Below are 18,939 nucleotides of genomic sequence, written 5' to 3' on the forward strand. Positions count from 1 at the left end.
CAAGACAAATTAAGTTTTTATATTTAATAATCTGTTTAGATTTGAATATTTCTGCAATATCAATGCAGTCAATAATTTAAATAGTTTTGTCAATGAAACTCTCAATCTCCCTTTAATCATATATGGAAACATAAATATAATGCCAAACATACATATTATAGGTTAAATTCGTAAACATTGATTATATGTAAAACATACACAGCACCGGTCAATCTACATTACCTCTACAGTCTCAAGTGTTTAAATAAAATTGAGAATAAAAACGGGGACTGTGTCAAAGAGGCAACAACCCGACCAAAGAGGAGAAGCCTTTTGTCTATATAAAACTCTGTATGTACATGTCCATGTACATGCATAGTTATGTTTTAATGAACATGTACACACGTGCTCGTAGTAAAAAACAGAAAATGAGTTTATTAAACATGATTTTTCAGAGGTGAAAGTAATTAATACAACACATAATAGCTTTTAGTCTTTGGTTGCAAAGAGGTCGCTGTAGGTCCGGCGGCTTCCTGAATGAATAGACATTAGCTATTTATACATGACCAATAGTAATTTTGTCTATTTATTAACTTTTTAATTTTGATATAATAATCATGTCCTTTTAATGGTCTGATAACTTCATCATAAGGTCCAGTAGTTCGGTCGTTCCATTAGCGCCTAAAACTAAATTGTTCTTTTGTCTAACAAAGAAAATAAAACAGAAAAGAGAATAAAACACGTAAAAAGACCCATTCTCTGTAGATTTACATGTTTTGAAGCTTCATTTAATAATCCTGACCCAAGAAAACATTTTGGTACTTTGTTTATCTATGCGATGTTATTATAGCCTTTTGGTTATTATTATTGCCAAATTAAACGACCATAAAAAGATGATTTGGTTATGATCACAAGGTTTTTATTGGATGACCAAGTGATGAGTAAGTTAAATATACCCACCATTAGTAATCGGGACACCCGAACATGTTATTAAGTGAAGCAGGGTGTATGTAAACTCCTCCTTCTTTCATGAAACGTGTCCACACATTGAATGTAAAATCGGATAAAGATGAAACGAAAAAAAACCAAAAAAAAACCAACAAATGGAAAAACCCAGCCGTTTTACTATAATTTAAATACATTTCGAATAGTAACTTTTACTTCAATTTAATACGTTTTGAATATTATCTGTTTAACGTCTAGTGGCAAATAAATGCATGCGTCCTTACCGAAAATACAAAATATCAGATAAACTTGTAGCCATTACCACAGAGAACAGGCGAGCAGAAGGGTGTGAAAATATATACACTTTAAACCCGCTGCAATTGTTTGCACCTGTCTTAAGTCAGGAATCTGATGGTCAGTAGTTGTCGTTTGTTGATGTGGTTCATAAGTGTTTCTCGTTTTTTATATAGATTAGACCGTTGGTTTTCCCGTTTGAATGGTTTTACACTAGCAATTTTTGGGGCCCTTTATAGCTTGCTGTTCGTTGTGAGCAAAGGCTCCGTGTTGAAGACCGTACTTTGACCTATAATGGTTTACTTTTATACATTTTGACTTGGATGGAGAGTTGTCTCATCGGCACTCATACCACATTTTCTTATATCTAGCTACTTGTTTGATCCAACATCTCAAAGGCGACGACTGTTTTTCTTTCTCGAGACAAACAATTATTATTTTATCACACACATGAACAAGATTTTAGTTTTAAAAAATCTATATTGTTTTGATTTATTATTTAAAAAGCTAAATCAAAATAAACTGTTTGTTTCACTTCTTGTTTTGTTTCAAGCAATTTGGAATACAAAGTTATGCTTCCTATAATAGGAAATTTTGGCTACTGTGGTTATATGTTGTTTATATGTTGTTAATATACTTTATCTAAAGCTTTCCCTGTTGGTGTTATGGCAAGTTGCTCCTCGAGAACAAGGCTAGTACTGAGTCGAAAATATGAAAAGGATAATCAAAATATCGAAATAAATTTGAAAACAGGAAATAAACCATCCACATCCCATCCAACACGTAAAAAAAACAAACAAAAAAACAAAAAAAATAAACAAACCGTACAAGAAGTAAAACAAACAAACAAAAAAAGACATATACTAATAAACAATTACATAACATTGTCTTGAAAGTAAGAACTCAAGTTTAAATATAGGGTTATTCAGGTGTTCTGGTCAAACCCATATCTTGCAGCTTATATGGCACCCGTCTTGAACAAAGAAGATAAACATGTCCAAACAACGTTTTTCTTTTCTTTTTTATTTGTATGATTTCTCTTTAAAATATAAAATTTTATGGAATATGATAGATCCAGCAGTTCGAACAGAAATAAAACAATTTATCAGTTTATTGTCCTGTTGCGGGATAAAATATATTAGTTTAAAATCACCAATGGATAGTTTTGTCCGTGGCAGGTACACGTCAGGTTCGCCTCCTATGACCCTAGGTGAATCTTTCGTGACCTAACATCATAAAATTTCTAGTGACAGTTTTATAAAGACAACATTTACCGAAGATTAGACAAACAATTTGCTGCGAAGTAAAAGATCCGGGTACTTGAAACGTTTGCATGTCAACTGTCAGGACCTTCTGTGCGTTTTACAATCCAAATAACAATCGGAGTCATTTAGAGATCTTTTAATCGAATTTGACATTTTAGATTTGAAGATAACCTACCGGTAGCGAAACTTCACTCAAGTGACCTTTTAATTTGTCACGTGAATTTGTAATATTTCACAGTTTTCTTCATTCAATAATTTAAAAAATGAAATACCGTAAAATTACAACTTGTAAATTCTAAGTGAGAAAATCATATCATTAGATCTTCATATATATTTTGTGTTTGAAACATTCTTTGCTGTTCTACGCCATACTGACCATGTGAAAATTTAATTAAGTTTCTACTGACCTCTAAGATAAAGATAAAATACTTATTAAACTTGGTCATGATCAACAATGAAAAAAGAACTGTTTATTTCTATTGTTTTGTATATTTTCTCACCCCGAATATTTAAATTGCTGTTGACTCACACAAAAAGAACCCGAATTACCTACATGTACTCTCTTGATCATTGTGATATTTACTTTTCCTTCTGATCTATGTTTAAAAAGGGAAGACAAAAACAAGGACAACATAGAAAATCGAAGAAAGACAACACATGGCCTCTATAATACAGACATTCAAATTTTATGCACATTTCGGTCTAAAACATAAAACTTCATGCATGTATATAGTCGTAATAATATCAACAGTCAATGCCTATTTATAATAGATATACATTTTCATATAAGAGACGAAAATCAATTGTAAAAATGTCTATATTATACTTGACTATGCATCATAAGTAGATATTCAAAAGGACTTATTTTGCATGTTTAGCTATAATGTTGTAAGAAACATCTTGTCTTTAAATACATTGATGTCAACGATATATTAGTGCGCCAGCTTTTGACAAACGAAAATCATTTTCATAAGAAGGATCGATCTTTGACTGATATTAAGGCAGTAAAATAGAGACAATTGCAATGATTACTGCTAACCTGCCACACATCAAATATGCCATCATTAAATATACTGAACAGCATTTCTACAGCAGCAATTGTATTTTTATAACTCTACCAACATATAATGAACCGATTGATTGACCATTTAACCATTTGGGGACCATTTTACATGCATCTTTATCATATGAAAATATCCTTTAATAAATTAATTTGAAGTTACTAATTGAGACGGGGAAGAATGTTAAGCAAATCTTAACTGAAATATTGCATATTTTGCTATGTTAGTTTTTAAATCTTTATATCACAACGCATACATACGAATCGTTCCAAAGACTGTGCAATGTGCAGGGTAGTTCAGGAAAAAATTTCCTCAATTAAAACGGACAGTAAAAGAACACATTTTCAAGTCATAAAGCAATTGACGTCCTTTTGTCGGCTGATATACTCAATTTAGAAAGGAGATTTTTATCGGCTTATACTCACTTAAGATAGGAGACACTTATCGGCTGATATACTCAATTTAGAAAGGAGACTTTTATCGGCTGGTATACTCAATTTAGAAAGGAGACTTTTATCGGCTGATATACCCAATTTAGAAAGGAGACTTTTATCGGCTGATATACTCAATTTAGAAAGGAGAAATCCTCATTGCTAAAGAAAAACGTATCATCAAACAACAACTTTACAGTCCCCGCTGTTGTTTTTTCTTTCTTTTTTGTATTTATTTCCAGTCCGAAAATGTTAAAATATGCCTTGTCATTTCTCCTTTAATCTATTTACTTCCTGGAAGGAATGGCAATAAATCTTATTCTGATCCCAACATTTGAAGTAAAAGTTATTTTTCCAGGCATTAATTGGAATAGTCTCAGCGTTTTGTCTTCTCTCTATTTACTTTCTTAATCATTTGAAATATCTATTTTCACATATTATGCTGCTGTAAAATATATAAGTACAGTGAAACCTGTATATAGATATACTGTCACCCTTGTCAACGGAGAAAGATGACCTTTAAAGAGAGGTGGCCTTTTCATTGAGGTTAAAAATTATAGGTATTAATAAAGCGGGAAAGAAGATACCTGACAGGCAGGTTGTTTATCAATGGAAGTGACCTTTGAAATGAATTAGGCGAGGACGGATTGACGTTATGCATTTTGCATGCATTCCGTTTGATGTGTAGCACTGAAATAATTTGCACGCTCAGTATACAGATGTAAAAAAGTTTTAATAATCCCTCTCACCTGTTGCACAAACACTAGAAGACGTTTTAAGTCGCGAATCCCTAAAAACAAGTATTAAAATTAGGATGTTATAAAAGATGACAGATGGACCAAATTCTATCAAAATCACATTATACAATAAAATAAAGCTTAATGTTTTATTTTGATCTTATTAACGTTAAAATCATTGAAAGAAGTCGTGGCAAGCTTATCTTTTTCTTTTGTCTTCGAGCATTCACTGATTTGGTATGTATAAATTTTTAACTTTTCAATTTTAAAATTAAATTTAATTACAAATTTCTGAAATTAAAAAGCCAATCAAATTTTATGTTTTTTTGCATTATTTTTTATATAGACTGAACTTGGAATTTTTATGACATAAAAAAACGCGCTACTTTCAGAACTTTAATTGGTGATTACAGCCATCAGAAAAATCATGCAAAATAAAATTTCAAAGAGTTAATTTAAGACTACTTGCAACTTTTGATACTTTTTCGATGTGTGTGTCAGTTTTTCTGAAATTTTATTTTCATTTCCCACATATCAAGCCTTTTATAAAGTATCATGGCGTGTGAAAAAATAAAGGAGATAGGGACCGCCAACAACGACATCTTCTTCAGTGTCATTCGAATTAGAATTGACAATGTTACGAATATCATGGGAATCATAACAAGTACCTTCTTATATGTTTTTATGACAAAATATATCCTTATTACAAATGGATCATCGTTCAGTAAATTATTGAATTTCTTGATATGTAACACCCGGCGATGACCTGTCTCGTGCAGAACAATTTGAGATTATTTATTCATATTTTCGCAATTAAATATGATGTAATAAGTTATTAAAGGCCTTATTATTATTAGATATGAGCATAATGGTATCAAATAAAAATATGTATCAAATTTTGATTGGGTTCTTTGATAACTATGATTTTGAAGAGCTGTTAACGAAGATCAATTTCAAACACCTGTGAAGATTTTTATCTTTGATATAAGCAGTAATTATCTGTGATGTAAGGGGTTGATGATCAAATTTTGGTACTTGTTACATGATTTATAAGTTTGATTCATAGATTCAGGGTGGATCTTCATTGAAGCAGGTCATTTTACAACCTCGCTTTGTGCTTTTAAAATAAACATGAATATATCCTGTTTTCTATTCAATGGCTTAAACAATATCAAGTTTATTCCCAGGGAGTTTTCATTTTTCTTCAAATATATTTTACTACGTTTTACAATTTGTATTTGTTAAATAGTTATATATTTGTATATATAGTGTCTCATAAGCCTGTCTAGGCTGGGAATTGTCTTATTTTATTGTTGTGCAATGTATTTTATATAATCTGTATAAAAATCTGTAGACAAGTATGTGACACTTTAATAAAATAAATTATTATTATTATTATTATTTATATTTCTTTTTAGTGACTGGTTTTGTTTTCCATGATTTTTGTCTCTTTTCTGGTTAAAAATAAACTCAATCAATATATATAACTATAGTTTGACTTTTGAATATTTTTGGATATTTTACAATAGACACATGTGGACGCGGATTTGGGGAAAGGAAGCAGGGGATCCGGGCCATCTTATGGAGCTACATATATGTTTATTGCATAGACGTGTATCTAGTCCCTCTTCTAACGTTGTCTTGCCAGCCTCTCTCTTTTCAAATTCCTGGATCAACACCTGATCTGTCTAATACCGTATGTCAATCTTTATATGTCACCAAGTTGAGGTTTTGTGTTGTTTGGTTGATGTCTCGTTGCCGTCATGTTACTCCACATCTTCATTTATTCTGATGTCTCGATTTTGATCGGAGTTTCAAACGAAAAAAACGTATTATAGTCACAATGGATCCTGAAACTCGGATTCTTTCATATTTATTTTTTATGGTTTTTTTTTCGGAAATGATACAATCTTGTCGTGATCTTATGAAATCAAAACATATTGATGTAGTGAAAAACATTAATTGTCATGCCATCCTAGTATATGTAATACCCAAATCAACAATTTAAAGCAATTGAATAGCTCCTGATATGTATTCATAACAGACTCGTTAAAGCTTATCTTCGAAGATATACAGTTGTAAGTGATTACTTATCATAAAATCATACGCCTGCAAAAGTGTTTTGTAACGCTTTGTTTTTTATTGTCGTTTCGTCCTTATTCATTTTTTGTCATGGCAGCGTGATTGTCAGTTTGTTTTCGACTTATGAGTTCAATGAATATCCCTTTGGTATCTTTCGTCTCTCTTTTGAATATTATATGCAGCGTATTAAAATGGCAAAAAGAACTTGATATGGGAAGTAGTGCAAAGTTTTTGCTTTGGAAAGATCGACATCCCTATTCAGATTAAATTGTGAAATTTCTCTATTAAGCAGACTGCGTAAATATTATAAAACGGTTGTCCTATATAATGCTGAAACATCATGACTATTCAAAATCTAAACGATTATTTTTTGTTGTTGTTGTAATCTAATTTTTTGTAATTTAAAAATCAGATAATTTGCACCAAGGAAGACAAAAATGGCGATAAAAGAAATTATGGTCGTTGATAATGCACACCGTTATTCCGAAATAACTTCCGGTGATTCAATCTCCCCGGGTAATTTTGGTCGCAGACTTATTTAGAAAGAAAGACAATCTTCGTATTTCCTTTCTAATGACAATGATATATTAGAAGGGTTTATCGTCGCCCATTTTGATTTTATTAAAATCCACAATGCGAAAAACGAAAGATACAACAGACTAAGAAAAAGATCAATTTCACTGGAAGATAAATGTTTCTCGATAAGGCAGTTTTATTGAATACATATCGAAAATGTAATTACACAATAGCATTATAAGGTATTTAAACTCTTGAATTACCCGTCGCATCTATTCCGGAATATCCTGCATTTATGAAAATTCTTTAATCCTTCCCTGATGTCACTTCCGGCCGTCTGTCAGCTGATTGATAAAACTCGCATCCAATCCATTGACAACATGGCATCGGTTTCAATATGTTTTAATAAATTTACCTTATCTTCTTGTCAGTTTCACCTAAATTGGTATATAATTACTAATAATTATATTGATTTTAACAATAAATGCTTGTCAATTTCATGGTTTTCTCTTCAAACAAATATAATTAATATAGCTAAATGTTTGCTTTGTAAAACCCTTGTGTTACTAACCAGATCTGCAGTTTAGAAAACAAATTATCAAAAATTATCAATATTATTTTCAAAGCATTGTGCAGAAGAAAAATTGATGTATCTGAAAAGATAACTCTTTTTTCATTAGAGCAAAATGCAACCGACCTAATTAGAACCATTGTCTGTTTTGTGGGAAAATGTTGAGTAGAAAACTATCCGAATGTTAATTACAACAATTCCATTCAGTGTTTGTGCACCACATTATTTTCTAATAAGTTGCTGCACGCGCGTTTTGCGATTCTTGTGCATCAGGTTGATCGTGGGAAAACATTTTAAATACAGAAAGATTTATCAATGTGGACAATTGGCTTTGTAGAAATGAAAGCACGCCTCATCTTGACAATAATTCTAAGAAGTTTACACAACATATTATATAAAGGCACTTTTTTGTACGAGTCATTATGATTTTTGTCTTGTGATGAAAGAACTATATCTTAATTTATCACCAGTATATAAGCTCACACATTTTAATAAAGCATAAATTTTGAGTACATTTCAAGCATAGGTGACACATAACATATCGGTATACTTGACTTGCATGTGTTGAAAGTCCGTGATCTGAAGTCCTAGTTCTTTGTAGCAGAAAGTCAACATTGACTTAGAATATTGTTACCGTTTGTCATTTTTGAGACAATTTAAAGTTCATAAGTGTCAGAATTCTCACCATTTCTTTTTTATTAATCCTGCTTGATTTACCTATCATATAAGAAAGATATATTACTAAACAATTCCAAACTCAAAAGGGTTTTTCCAAAATTGCTTTACTTTCAAAATCGTCTTAACTACGCATTTAAAAATACTATTGTAAGTTCAGCACATGATTACGGACAATGTTCATGGATTTACCTTCTCCACTCGTTTCCACACTATGACGGATTCAATTTCAGTTGTCCTAAATTGATCGGCAGGTGTTCTAGAACAATGTAGAGAATATGACAATCGAAATAAAATATTGAAGGTCAATGTAAGAACAAGTTGTCGAATAGCAATCTAGCTCTTAAACGCCGTGAGTCTAAACAAAGTTGCATTGTATCTTTGACCGTTTTACACATGCATGGTCAAACCCTAAATTTCATAAACCGTGTAGTATATTATAAAATTTACTTACTTACACTAAGCAAATGACATAATTGTCAACTTTTCTTACACTTTAGGCAAAGGTAAACTGTCAACTTTACTTACACTATAGGCAAAGGTAAATTGTCAACTTTATTTACACTATAGGCAAAGGACACCATTGTCAAATTTATTTACGCGAGGCAAATGCCATAGTTTTCAACTTTACTTACACTAGACAAAGGTCGCACTCCACATAACTTTATTTACAATAGGCAGAAGCCATAATTCTGTATGTTTCAACAATCGCAGGTCGTAAAAAAATGCGTGTTTGTCTTCCCTATATATGAGGGAAAGCTCATGAAGATGACCATCCGATATTCAAAGTGGGGGCAGAGGGTCAATTTTTTGAAACGTGTTTGCATTTTTTATGTTACGCGTGTTATACTGCCTGAAGTTCATTAGATTTACCGTGTTTTGTGCAAATTGGTGGAAAAGCAACGTGCAAGCCAACTTATTTTGCGGGAAAATAAAGACCACGCTGTTCATAGTATTTGTTTATATTTCAGGAGAACCTGAAGAAAATGTCGAATCCGATATAGAATTAGACTGCAACAGTGAAACCAGTGAACAATTAATGGATCTGACGTCGTCAAAACCTGAACTAACGCTCGCGATGGATAAACCCGAATTTCCAACTGACATTGAAATTAAGCCTGTTCCCGGATCTGGTACTTGTTCGGTTTTTACTAAAATCGTTGTCTCAAGTGGCAGAATATATGGTCCCAAAAAATTCGTGAAGCCAGAGAGCCTTCCAGGGGTAAGTGTGTCTATATTTTTGTTTGTTTGAAATCAGACCAATTGAAGTGATATGGCGTATCCTTGTCTATAGATACATCTGCATGATTTAATGTTGGGCCAACACATAGTTCATGTTATTGGTCTCAGTCATTTACTTTGTGTAAATCTAGTACATCAAACGGAAACATTTTATTATCCATTTGAAGTTTTTAAACCTGTTCACCAGAAAAATAACGAACAATACCTTCTTAATAAAACGAAAAGGATGACACTGAAACTATCAAAAGTAATTCCCATTTGTTGTCTTTATTTGCCACTCTCAACGACCAACAAGAAGATGACTTAAACGTGTTACATAATTAAGACTTCGGTACCCTTACCGAGATGATGAAGACAGATTTACATTAATATATGTTCCTGCAATAATACTCTAAACATAATAGTTTTGCGATTTGAATGCAAAATATTTTTCCCTCCGGGGTTAAAATACACGCATTGAACGAAAAATGCGCCCTTCACACCAGTATTGTTGAATTCACACAAGCATGTCGGGGACTGATTTTATAATTTAATACGGCATATGCAGTATGGATTTTGATCATTGTTGAAGGCCTATAGTTGCTAACATCTACGTCACTTGGGTCTCTGGTGGATATATATATATATATATAGTTGTCTCATTTGCATTCATGTCACATTTTATTTTTTTATAAAATAACCACAGCGCGAAAATGTGCATGTTTATTACATGATATGAAAGAAAACATGTCAGATAAAGTCAAAGCAGGAAGTTTACATTCATATCTATTCCTGCACCGAAGATGGGCGTCGAAAGCACGAAGAAGTGGCAGATTTCATAAATCTGATGGTTCTTAATACATGTTGTACCCTTTGTTTAGACGAAGCGATAGATCACTAAGATTTAAGTATGCACAAAGAATTTATAAAACATTAGTCTCAAGTGGTTGTAAAGTCCAAAACATTTGATTTCGTTTAGATATGACAAACAAGAATTACCTTTTGGTTATCTATTTTATTTGGATTTTTCCGTCTTGAGATCGTTACATGTCTTAATATGCAGGTAGGTAAATAACATAAATTATATTGTTAACATTTTTTACATGATTAAACTCCTACATTTTTTTTCAATTTTACGTAATATTTGTTTAAAATGTGAAAGTAGTGCTACAAATTTTCCTCTTGATACATATCGGAAATTCCAAGACTCGGGTACGCAAGTTTGATGTTTGTATTTTATATTATAAGATCACGTTTTTGTCTAGACTCCCATAATAGAATTTTATCATGATGTTTAAAATTCTTGCATGTGTTTTATTGTCTTGTCTTGTCAGAACTAGGCTTATTTTTACCTTAATTAATCCAGCCATTAGTAGCATTTACCAGTGAATTGTTGGTGTATGAAAAGTGTAACCAAATAAAAATAAGCAGGTGTGGTATAATTATCCACCAAATAAACTGAATGTAAGCAACTATAAGTCAATGTACAACAATGAGCAAATCCCATACCGTATATTTAGCAATGATAAGCCCCGAAATGAAAAAATGTGATACAATTTAAACAGAACTACAACGGCCAGATTTATGTCAAAACAGGTAGCGAAAAATGTATATGACAAACAGCAAGCAACGACAACGTAACCGCTTAATTACTTAGACATACAGAATATGGCGGGATTGAAAATGTTTGTGAACTCTCAACTCATGCCTTTTGCTAGCTGTAAAAAACTCAGTGTAGTTAACGTGTTTGTTATCAGTAGTTTCCTATGTTTTAAGATACAGATTTTTTCTTAAAGGGTATTTGTCGAATTTTCTTTGTCCTGTTTAGTCTTTAATGTGTCACAATTTTGTAATCTATACATTGGTCTAGGTTTGTTATTACTTTAGATAGATACATGTGTATTTTACCGTTTCATTGTCTAGTATACTCGTTGGTTTCGTCAACATCTGTATAGTCTTATAGTTTTACCCTAATTCTGCATGGCCTTAAAGCATCTCTTCTGATTAGTAACTTGACCTAAAAATTAATGCTTTGTATCTGTTTCACTTCTGTATGTATATATACTTTTGTTGCTCTACAGTTTCGTTTTTAGGGTGTGTCTTTGTTCTTTTTGTGTATTCAAAAACACATTTCCTTCTGTACAAACGTATAGGGTCAATATTGTCCTGACACATTGATATATAACCACAGATAAGATATTTTCAATTTAATTCATCCCCAACCAGTTTAAGTATCATGTAATATTTTATAAATGAAGCATGTAATAGGTATTGTAAATTAACATGTGTAGATTTTGCGGAGACACGCATTTCATGACAGTTCTTCTCCGTATCAAGTTTCTGTTATTAGGTACATTGTCACTTTTGGTAACTTTTGGACGGAATAGCCCGTACTGACATTAAGTGCAGGTTATCTATGTTTTAATGGTGAATATGACATGAATTTGTACTATTTTCAAATATCCTAATATAAACTTGTATATAGTGATAACAAATTTTCCTTTACCGTATTAGTTTTTCATATCGACAAAAATCATTAAGACTTACGTAAATATATAAGGTCGATGCATATATGTCTATGTTCCCACACATAAAAAGCTCTTAATTCGTAAAAAGTCTTAACAAATGATGTTTATAAAAAAAACACATCACCAAGTTTACAACCAGACTCTTGTGTTGCACCATGCTTAAAGTTATTTCTTTTGTGATTCTAAATATAGAAATAATTTCGACTTTTCTCAATTTCTGTATTCTCATCTAAATATATACTAAAAGACAAAAGTATGCAGAGCTGTTTTATACACGTAAATTAAAGCCTCGAGCTTTTGTGACAAAACATCTCGATACCAATTTTAATATGTTTTACGTTTTATTTACATATATGTAATATTTGACGTGTAATATCTATGATTTGCTGGTTTCAATCCATTCCATACAAAATAAAAAATTCCCCAATAGCACAGATATGTTTGAATGAAAATGTACACTTCATTTACTTATCATCCCATCTTAAGTTTTACGGACACCATCATGTTTTATTTACCCGCCTTATGGAATATTTGTGTCACATATGACCACGGATATGTTCCTATTGTCGTGTAGCCACAATTCTGTCTTCTTGTCCTCGATTGTAACATTACCAAAGGAGATTTAAAACTGAATGTGTACTTGCCAAGAGCAGCAAATCAGTTGACACACGTGAAGCAGGATCTGATTACCCTTCCAGTTTTGTGTGGGGTTCGTGTTGCTCAGACTTTATATAATAGTTTCTAATTTAGTGTTTTGTACAAACTGGTGTTTGCCTTTCGGCGTTTGTCACGGTGGTGTCGGCTTTTCTTCTATTTTTGATTTCTGATTGTCATTGGTATCTTGTGATTCTTTTATTTTTATCTGCCCAATCATGTTGATGGTTTCCCGACCAAACAAAATACATGTATACCTAGAACATGTAAGTTCCATATGAATAATATACATGGTCTTGTATACTGGACCGATATGCTGCGCCAGAATTAAAACGTGCTACTTCACAAGGTAGTATACAGCGGAGATGGCATTCTACCTAATGATGCATGAAATATTTCCCACTATACTAATCGTAATAATAATCCATCAATACTTGTACCCGGGAACAATTTTAGTGAGAGCCAGTAACTTGTTGCATTTATACTCGTATCGAAATGATTCAAGTTAAGCGCAAAAGAAGCAGAAGAGTTTTAAAGTCTTTGATTTGGGGTCGGGTCAGGAATCGAGATAGGATCTCTTGCAGTCTATTGACGAGCACACTTTCAAGACTAATCGCCAAAACCATTTATGCTCCTATTTTAAACGACTTACAAAAGGGACAGATTTCGATTAAATTGATTTTCATTAAATGTTGTAATCTTTCAGCATTCGGTTACATTGCGCAAATCTACAAAGAATTAATTTATTCAGTTTATAGATAAATAGTTTTTAATTCATTATACAAGTGCATGTGCGTAATTAATACCGTCAGCTTTTTAAAACGACCAGCCTATATTTTGTAGCATTTTATGGTTTTGAGATTTTATATCAAAATAAAGTTAACAGTCTTGATTTATTTTATGTAAATATTTTCATCGGTCCTCAGTAAGCAATAATCGCTCAAGCTGATGTACGTGGCAGTTGTTGTCAATTTCAAAAGGAAAGGAACATTTCGTCGGATGAGTAGATATTTACAGAAGCAATTCTGTATGCGTACCTCGTTTCAATTTTATGATAAAAAACATCAAAATGATATTAAGTACCGTATAAAAGTGTGTCTGAAGAAAGGTTAGATGAGGCATGATAAAGGAATTATTGTCATCATTCAGAAAATAATAATTTTGATGGTGTAAACGGACAACATGTGGAGAGGCCTGATCGATATAAGGGAATATGAAAGGTTGTCCTACAATTAGGAAAAAGGAAATAAAGAATGAAAATAAACTATTTGAAGGGAGAAATAAAATCTGATAATTACATGTACCACTTTTCTACATTTTAGAGGAAGGATTCGAGGGTATGACTGGCCAAAAAGTACACCAAAAATGTTTAAAACGTATTCAATTTCAAGTGGTCCCAGAGATTTATGCTTCAATGGTACGTCCGTATCCGAATGTCCTATAAAATCATTTTCCCTCACACATTTACACATTAACATTTTAATTAAAAGTGGTACAATACCATTTTAGTTTACTATTTATCCAAGAATCGAGGAACTTTCTACATGTATGTGCAATAAATTATCAAATACTTAATTTCGTGTACATGACATACATGTAAGTTATTCTTAAGATAATAAACAACCATTGAAGAACGAAAATTAACGTAAAAAAAATAGTGAAGAAACATTAAAGATCAGAAATGTATTTCCATAAAAAATATCAAATCTTGGACCCCGGCATAAACTGGGTCTAGGTAATGGCTTAAAAGGGTAAATCATATTGGCTTTTCTTATATCATGAAATCTTTAGAAATATATAAAACTTCTATATTGATATAATGCAATCTGTCTCTTACTTGATGGACGATTTTAAGAATAAATGATGATAAAATAAAAATGAAAATATGACAGAAAAAATACATCTGTTACAGGTTTTGGCTACTTAGATGATTAAATTAGCATTTTGTTTGTCGTATTTTGTCATTTTAAGAAGGAATAAAGAGAAATTAAAAAACCAGATCGAAGAACCCACTGAGGAAGCATGTCGTTGCAACGTGGTGTTGATGTAGAAAGCTGAAGAAGATTTGCATTAGTAAAATCGTAGACAGAGTGCAAGGCTTATAAAAGCTCGTGTTTTAAACTTACAACGCCTGAATAAAACAAGGGTGTGCAACGTTCTTACATCGTCTTTTGATTAAAAAAAATGACTGTGAATGGCCAGGATCCCTTCTTTTTCAAAATTAAACGGGTCTGTTTTTCTTCTAATGATTCTTAATTCTTAATTCAGTCATGCCTTTTTTAAAAAAAAAGATAAGTTTTATCAATCCCCCAAAACGTTTTTATCAGGAAAATTACCTTTTTCTCTAAGATTGAAGGACAGTTATCAAAGGACCATAACTCTTTGGGAGAATGAATTGAATAAGCATATTTATGTGAAATTGATAATGGGAAAATGACAAAATTAAAATATTTTTTGATAGTGAATTAAATTCCATGCATGGGGTTAACTATTTAATATTTTTTATTGCAAATTAAATGTTGCAATTTTCAATTTTCATATCTTTTGATGGATTTTCATTGTTGCAAAAAAGTTACATGATAAATATACAATATATGTGACATGATGATATGAGAAAAGTAATTTCAATTGTAATATTTTTGCAACGAGATATTGTCTTGCATGTCAATGCAACTCAGACATTTTGACAATTTAACCCGAGATAGACGAATAAAAGTGAAATCGAATTACTGATTATGGATTTGATAGCTTTATCTTTTTGTAATGTAACTTATATTTGATTAATTTTGTAACCTTGGTTGTCTTATCTTGGTTGTCAATTTCTGTTGAATGAAAAATGGAAAATGAATGATTTGAAATTTTGATAACAAAACTTTGCACCGATTGATGCAGGTATCTATAATTTAATTCCCAAGTTTGGAGACTTTTAAGCACCACTAAAAATGGGAAATATTTCATTATTATTGTTCGATTAAAACTGATATGACTTGCAATAATTGATAATAAGTTGCATATAAATTTAAATATACTTGATACAAATTATGATATACATTTACAAATAAAATTACCTCGAATTTGTCATGGCACATCGGCAATATGCTTGCAGATAAATTAGACTTATATGCATCAATAAAAGGAAATATTGAAATATGTCAAGGAGGCAACCCCCCTCCCCGACAAAAAAAATGTAGACATAGACATATATAAAAACAATACACACAAAAATAAATATATTTCTCCTGATTTATTCTTTTTTCGCTTTGACTGAGCGGTCATCTCACAGACAAAATATATGGAACGAAGCGAAGTCCGTGTAGTTTTAGAGAGTTTAAATAATGTAATAAAACATGTAACAATCCATAAACTGCCATTTGGTCCGAAGAGTCATGGTTATTTTGTTATTTATAAACAACTGTAAAGTTAAAAAAAAACAGCATGGTTTCATTGTTTACAGTGAATCAAAAATATATTCTTTAAATCATATACTCATGTATCAGCCTTTTATGTAAACAGCATGCACAAAAACACTTGAGAACACTTAAAAGTAATTGCTCTATCCTTCATTAAATGTAATATTGCACAACTTTAAAACTTTTATTTTTTTCAGCCAAGTTACTGAAACAAATTTTTTTAGAATTATATTAAAATTAGTTTGCGACGTAAAAAAATATATATAAATATGATCAATATGAGTATTTAGTATAAAATACATTTATATGCAAACGGCAGTTATATATGGGTTTCTGTTCTCTTTGTCTGAAAATTTAACTGCATATTCTGGCGGACGTTAATATTATATCTTGCGGTTTGACCTTTTGACAGTGTTTTGACATTTCTGAGGCTGAAAAGTGCACTTACATGTAGTTCAAGATGTATTAGTTTTCATCGCATTTATAAACTCGACCCAGACAATTGTCAATACAAGGAATAGTCGAACCCAAGGATAATTCTTCAACGACAAAATCAAGATTTTTTTTTACAAATATATCATCCAGATAAAAATGACGTGTCTGCGAAGACAGGCTCTTTTGTTTACGTTTGTAGGATGACGACTGTATCGGGCAAGAAATCTTGAAAAATCGTTGGGTGGCCTACCCCGTTCTTTTACTGTCATAGACCCTAATGAATACAATCTTGAAATTTAAGGGTGACCTTTAATTTTTGACACCTACAGATAACAGTAATTTGTTTACAAATTAAACCAATCGTTTAAATCGATTTAATTAAGGAAATAAATTTCTTGTCAATTGCACCATGAAATATACACGGACGACACTAAAAATAAACAGGCAGATGGAAAATTAATCCAATTAAATTGGAATTAAATTACATTTTGATCATTTCCTGTATTGTCAAAAACTGTAAATAGAGTAAAATGTTGTTGCTTCATGTCGATATTTAGTTTCATCTAACGAAATAACGTATAATTTCTGAAATGAATACGAGTTATTTTAATGACTGCAGTTGCTAAATATGGGATCTCGAAGGGGGTACATCTAATTGTTGAATGATCTCCATAAGATTAGATTTATGTGCTCTGAAGTTTTTTTCGTCTTAATACTTTTCTAATTTTTCAAAAATTTTAATCTAGTAAGTAAAATTATATTAACTTTTTTTACATTTATAATTGAACTTCGATGTCCTCTGAGTTGGCCCACAGATGCCACGATGGATCCCAGTAGTATCATATGGTCGCATGCTCCCTGTGACATCTCCCGGACAATGTATATATCTTGATCTTAAGATAAAATACCTATATTTTGTCTTAGATGGTTGTCAATACACAATCGCTTTTGAGATGACTAATTCATCACGGTCATATATTTTAATAAAAGATAAGATGAATCTGGCTGGAGCCACGATCTCTCACAGCAAGATCACGCAAAGAACAATAATAACTTGACCTCAGGAGTACAAATATGTATAGGGAAGTGATTGTTTGTGTCTAAATGAAACTGGTGTGAAAATTTGCATATAATGCGATTAAACATGTAGCATTTGCTTTAATCGGTAGTTTTAAACTTTCATAGTGTTATTCTTACTTCAGTTGACTTGCACTTGATGTACACATGTTGCTTTTGGTCATGTCGGGGCCTTTTATAGCTGACTATGGATTTTGCCCATCGTTGAAGGCCACACAAATAGTTATTAACATCCACGTCATTTGGACTTTTGGTGGAAAGTTGACATTGGCATTCATACCACATCTCCTTATTTTTATATTATTGGGGGCGCTTTAAAACAACATGGTTTTATGTTCCTATTCCTAAAAGCATTTTCGGTGGTGGCTGTTCTTTTTATTTGTGTGTTATTGTTCGTGTTGATGGTTTGAAACATTATTTTCGTGAAAAATCTCAAAACCATGCAGTTGGATAATTGACGCGACAAGCTCATTTACATATGGCGAAAGGAAACTTTTGAAACTCAAGCCTCCAAATCGATCTAGGTACAGGCATGCGCTTCTAAATTTTGGCGTTTTGAAATAAATTCATACATGTGACTTTGCGAATACTTTTCTGAATTATCCTTTATCCGAGGAATTGTGGTGTCACTTTCTAAGCCTTACTTTCATTTCCACAGTTTTCGTTGTACTTTTTTTGTCTCAATTCCCAACTTAGTATATACTTATACATTTCTGGCTTAACATTATAAAATGAAAATAACACAATATCACTTTGGTGCTTCCGAAGCGCTTTAGTGGGTTCACCTTTATATCAATATTAAAACTAAAACCCAAAAATATCAAAAACCAAGGATGTGTAAATACTTGAATAATCGAGGGGCTGTATGACCAAACAATGGTCAAAAAATGGTCAAATCCATCCAAGGTCATGCAGCTTTGTCTGAAAGAGTTCGAACCTTAGTTTCTTAATAATTTATAAAGTTATCAATTTAAGACTTGACAGGTATGTTATAAATCGTGTCATGATCGAATTCGAAGCACTGGCTACTGAGCTGATAATACTCTAGAGGACTAGTA

At 31.8% G+C, this 18,939-nt stretch overlaps 1 protein-coding gene across 1 annotated transcript in view; it reads left to right on the forward strand.

The window, feature by feature from the left end:
* LOC127720236 (histone-lysine N-methyltransferase MECOM-like) overlaps positions 1 to 18,939 on the forward strand; it is a 51,974-nt gene that overhangs the window by 18,159 nt on the left and 14,876 nt on the right. The window contains exon 2 of the mRNA XM_052226723.1: positions 9,528 to 9,778. Coding sequence (XP_052082683.1) covers positions 9,528 to 9,778 — 251 coding nt within the window. The remainder of the gene's footprint in view (positions 1 to 9,527; positions 9,779 to 18,939) is intronic.

This window comes from Mytilus californianus, unplaced genomic scaffold (assembly GCF_021869535.1).
Source record: "Mytilus californianus isolate M0D057914Y unplaced genomic scaffold, xbMytCali1.0.p SCAF_11, whole genome shotgun sequence".
Lineage (NCBI taxonomy): Eukaryota > Metazoa > Mollusca > Bivalvia > Mytilida > Mytilidae > Mytilus > Mytilus californianus.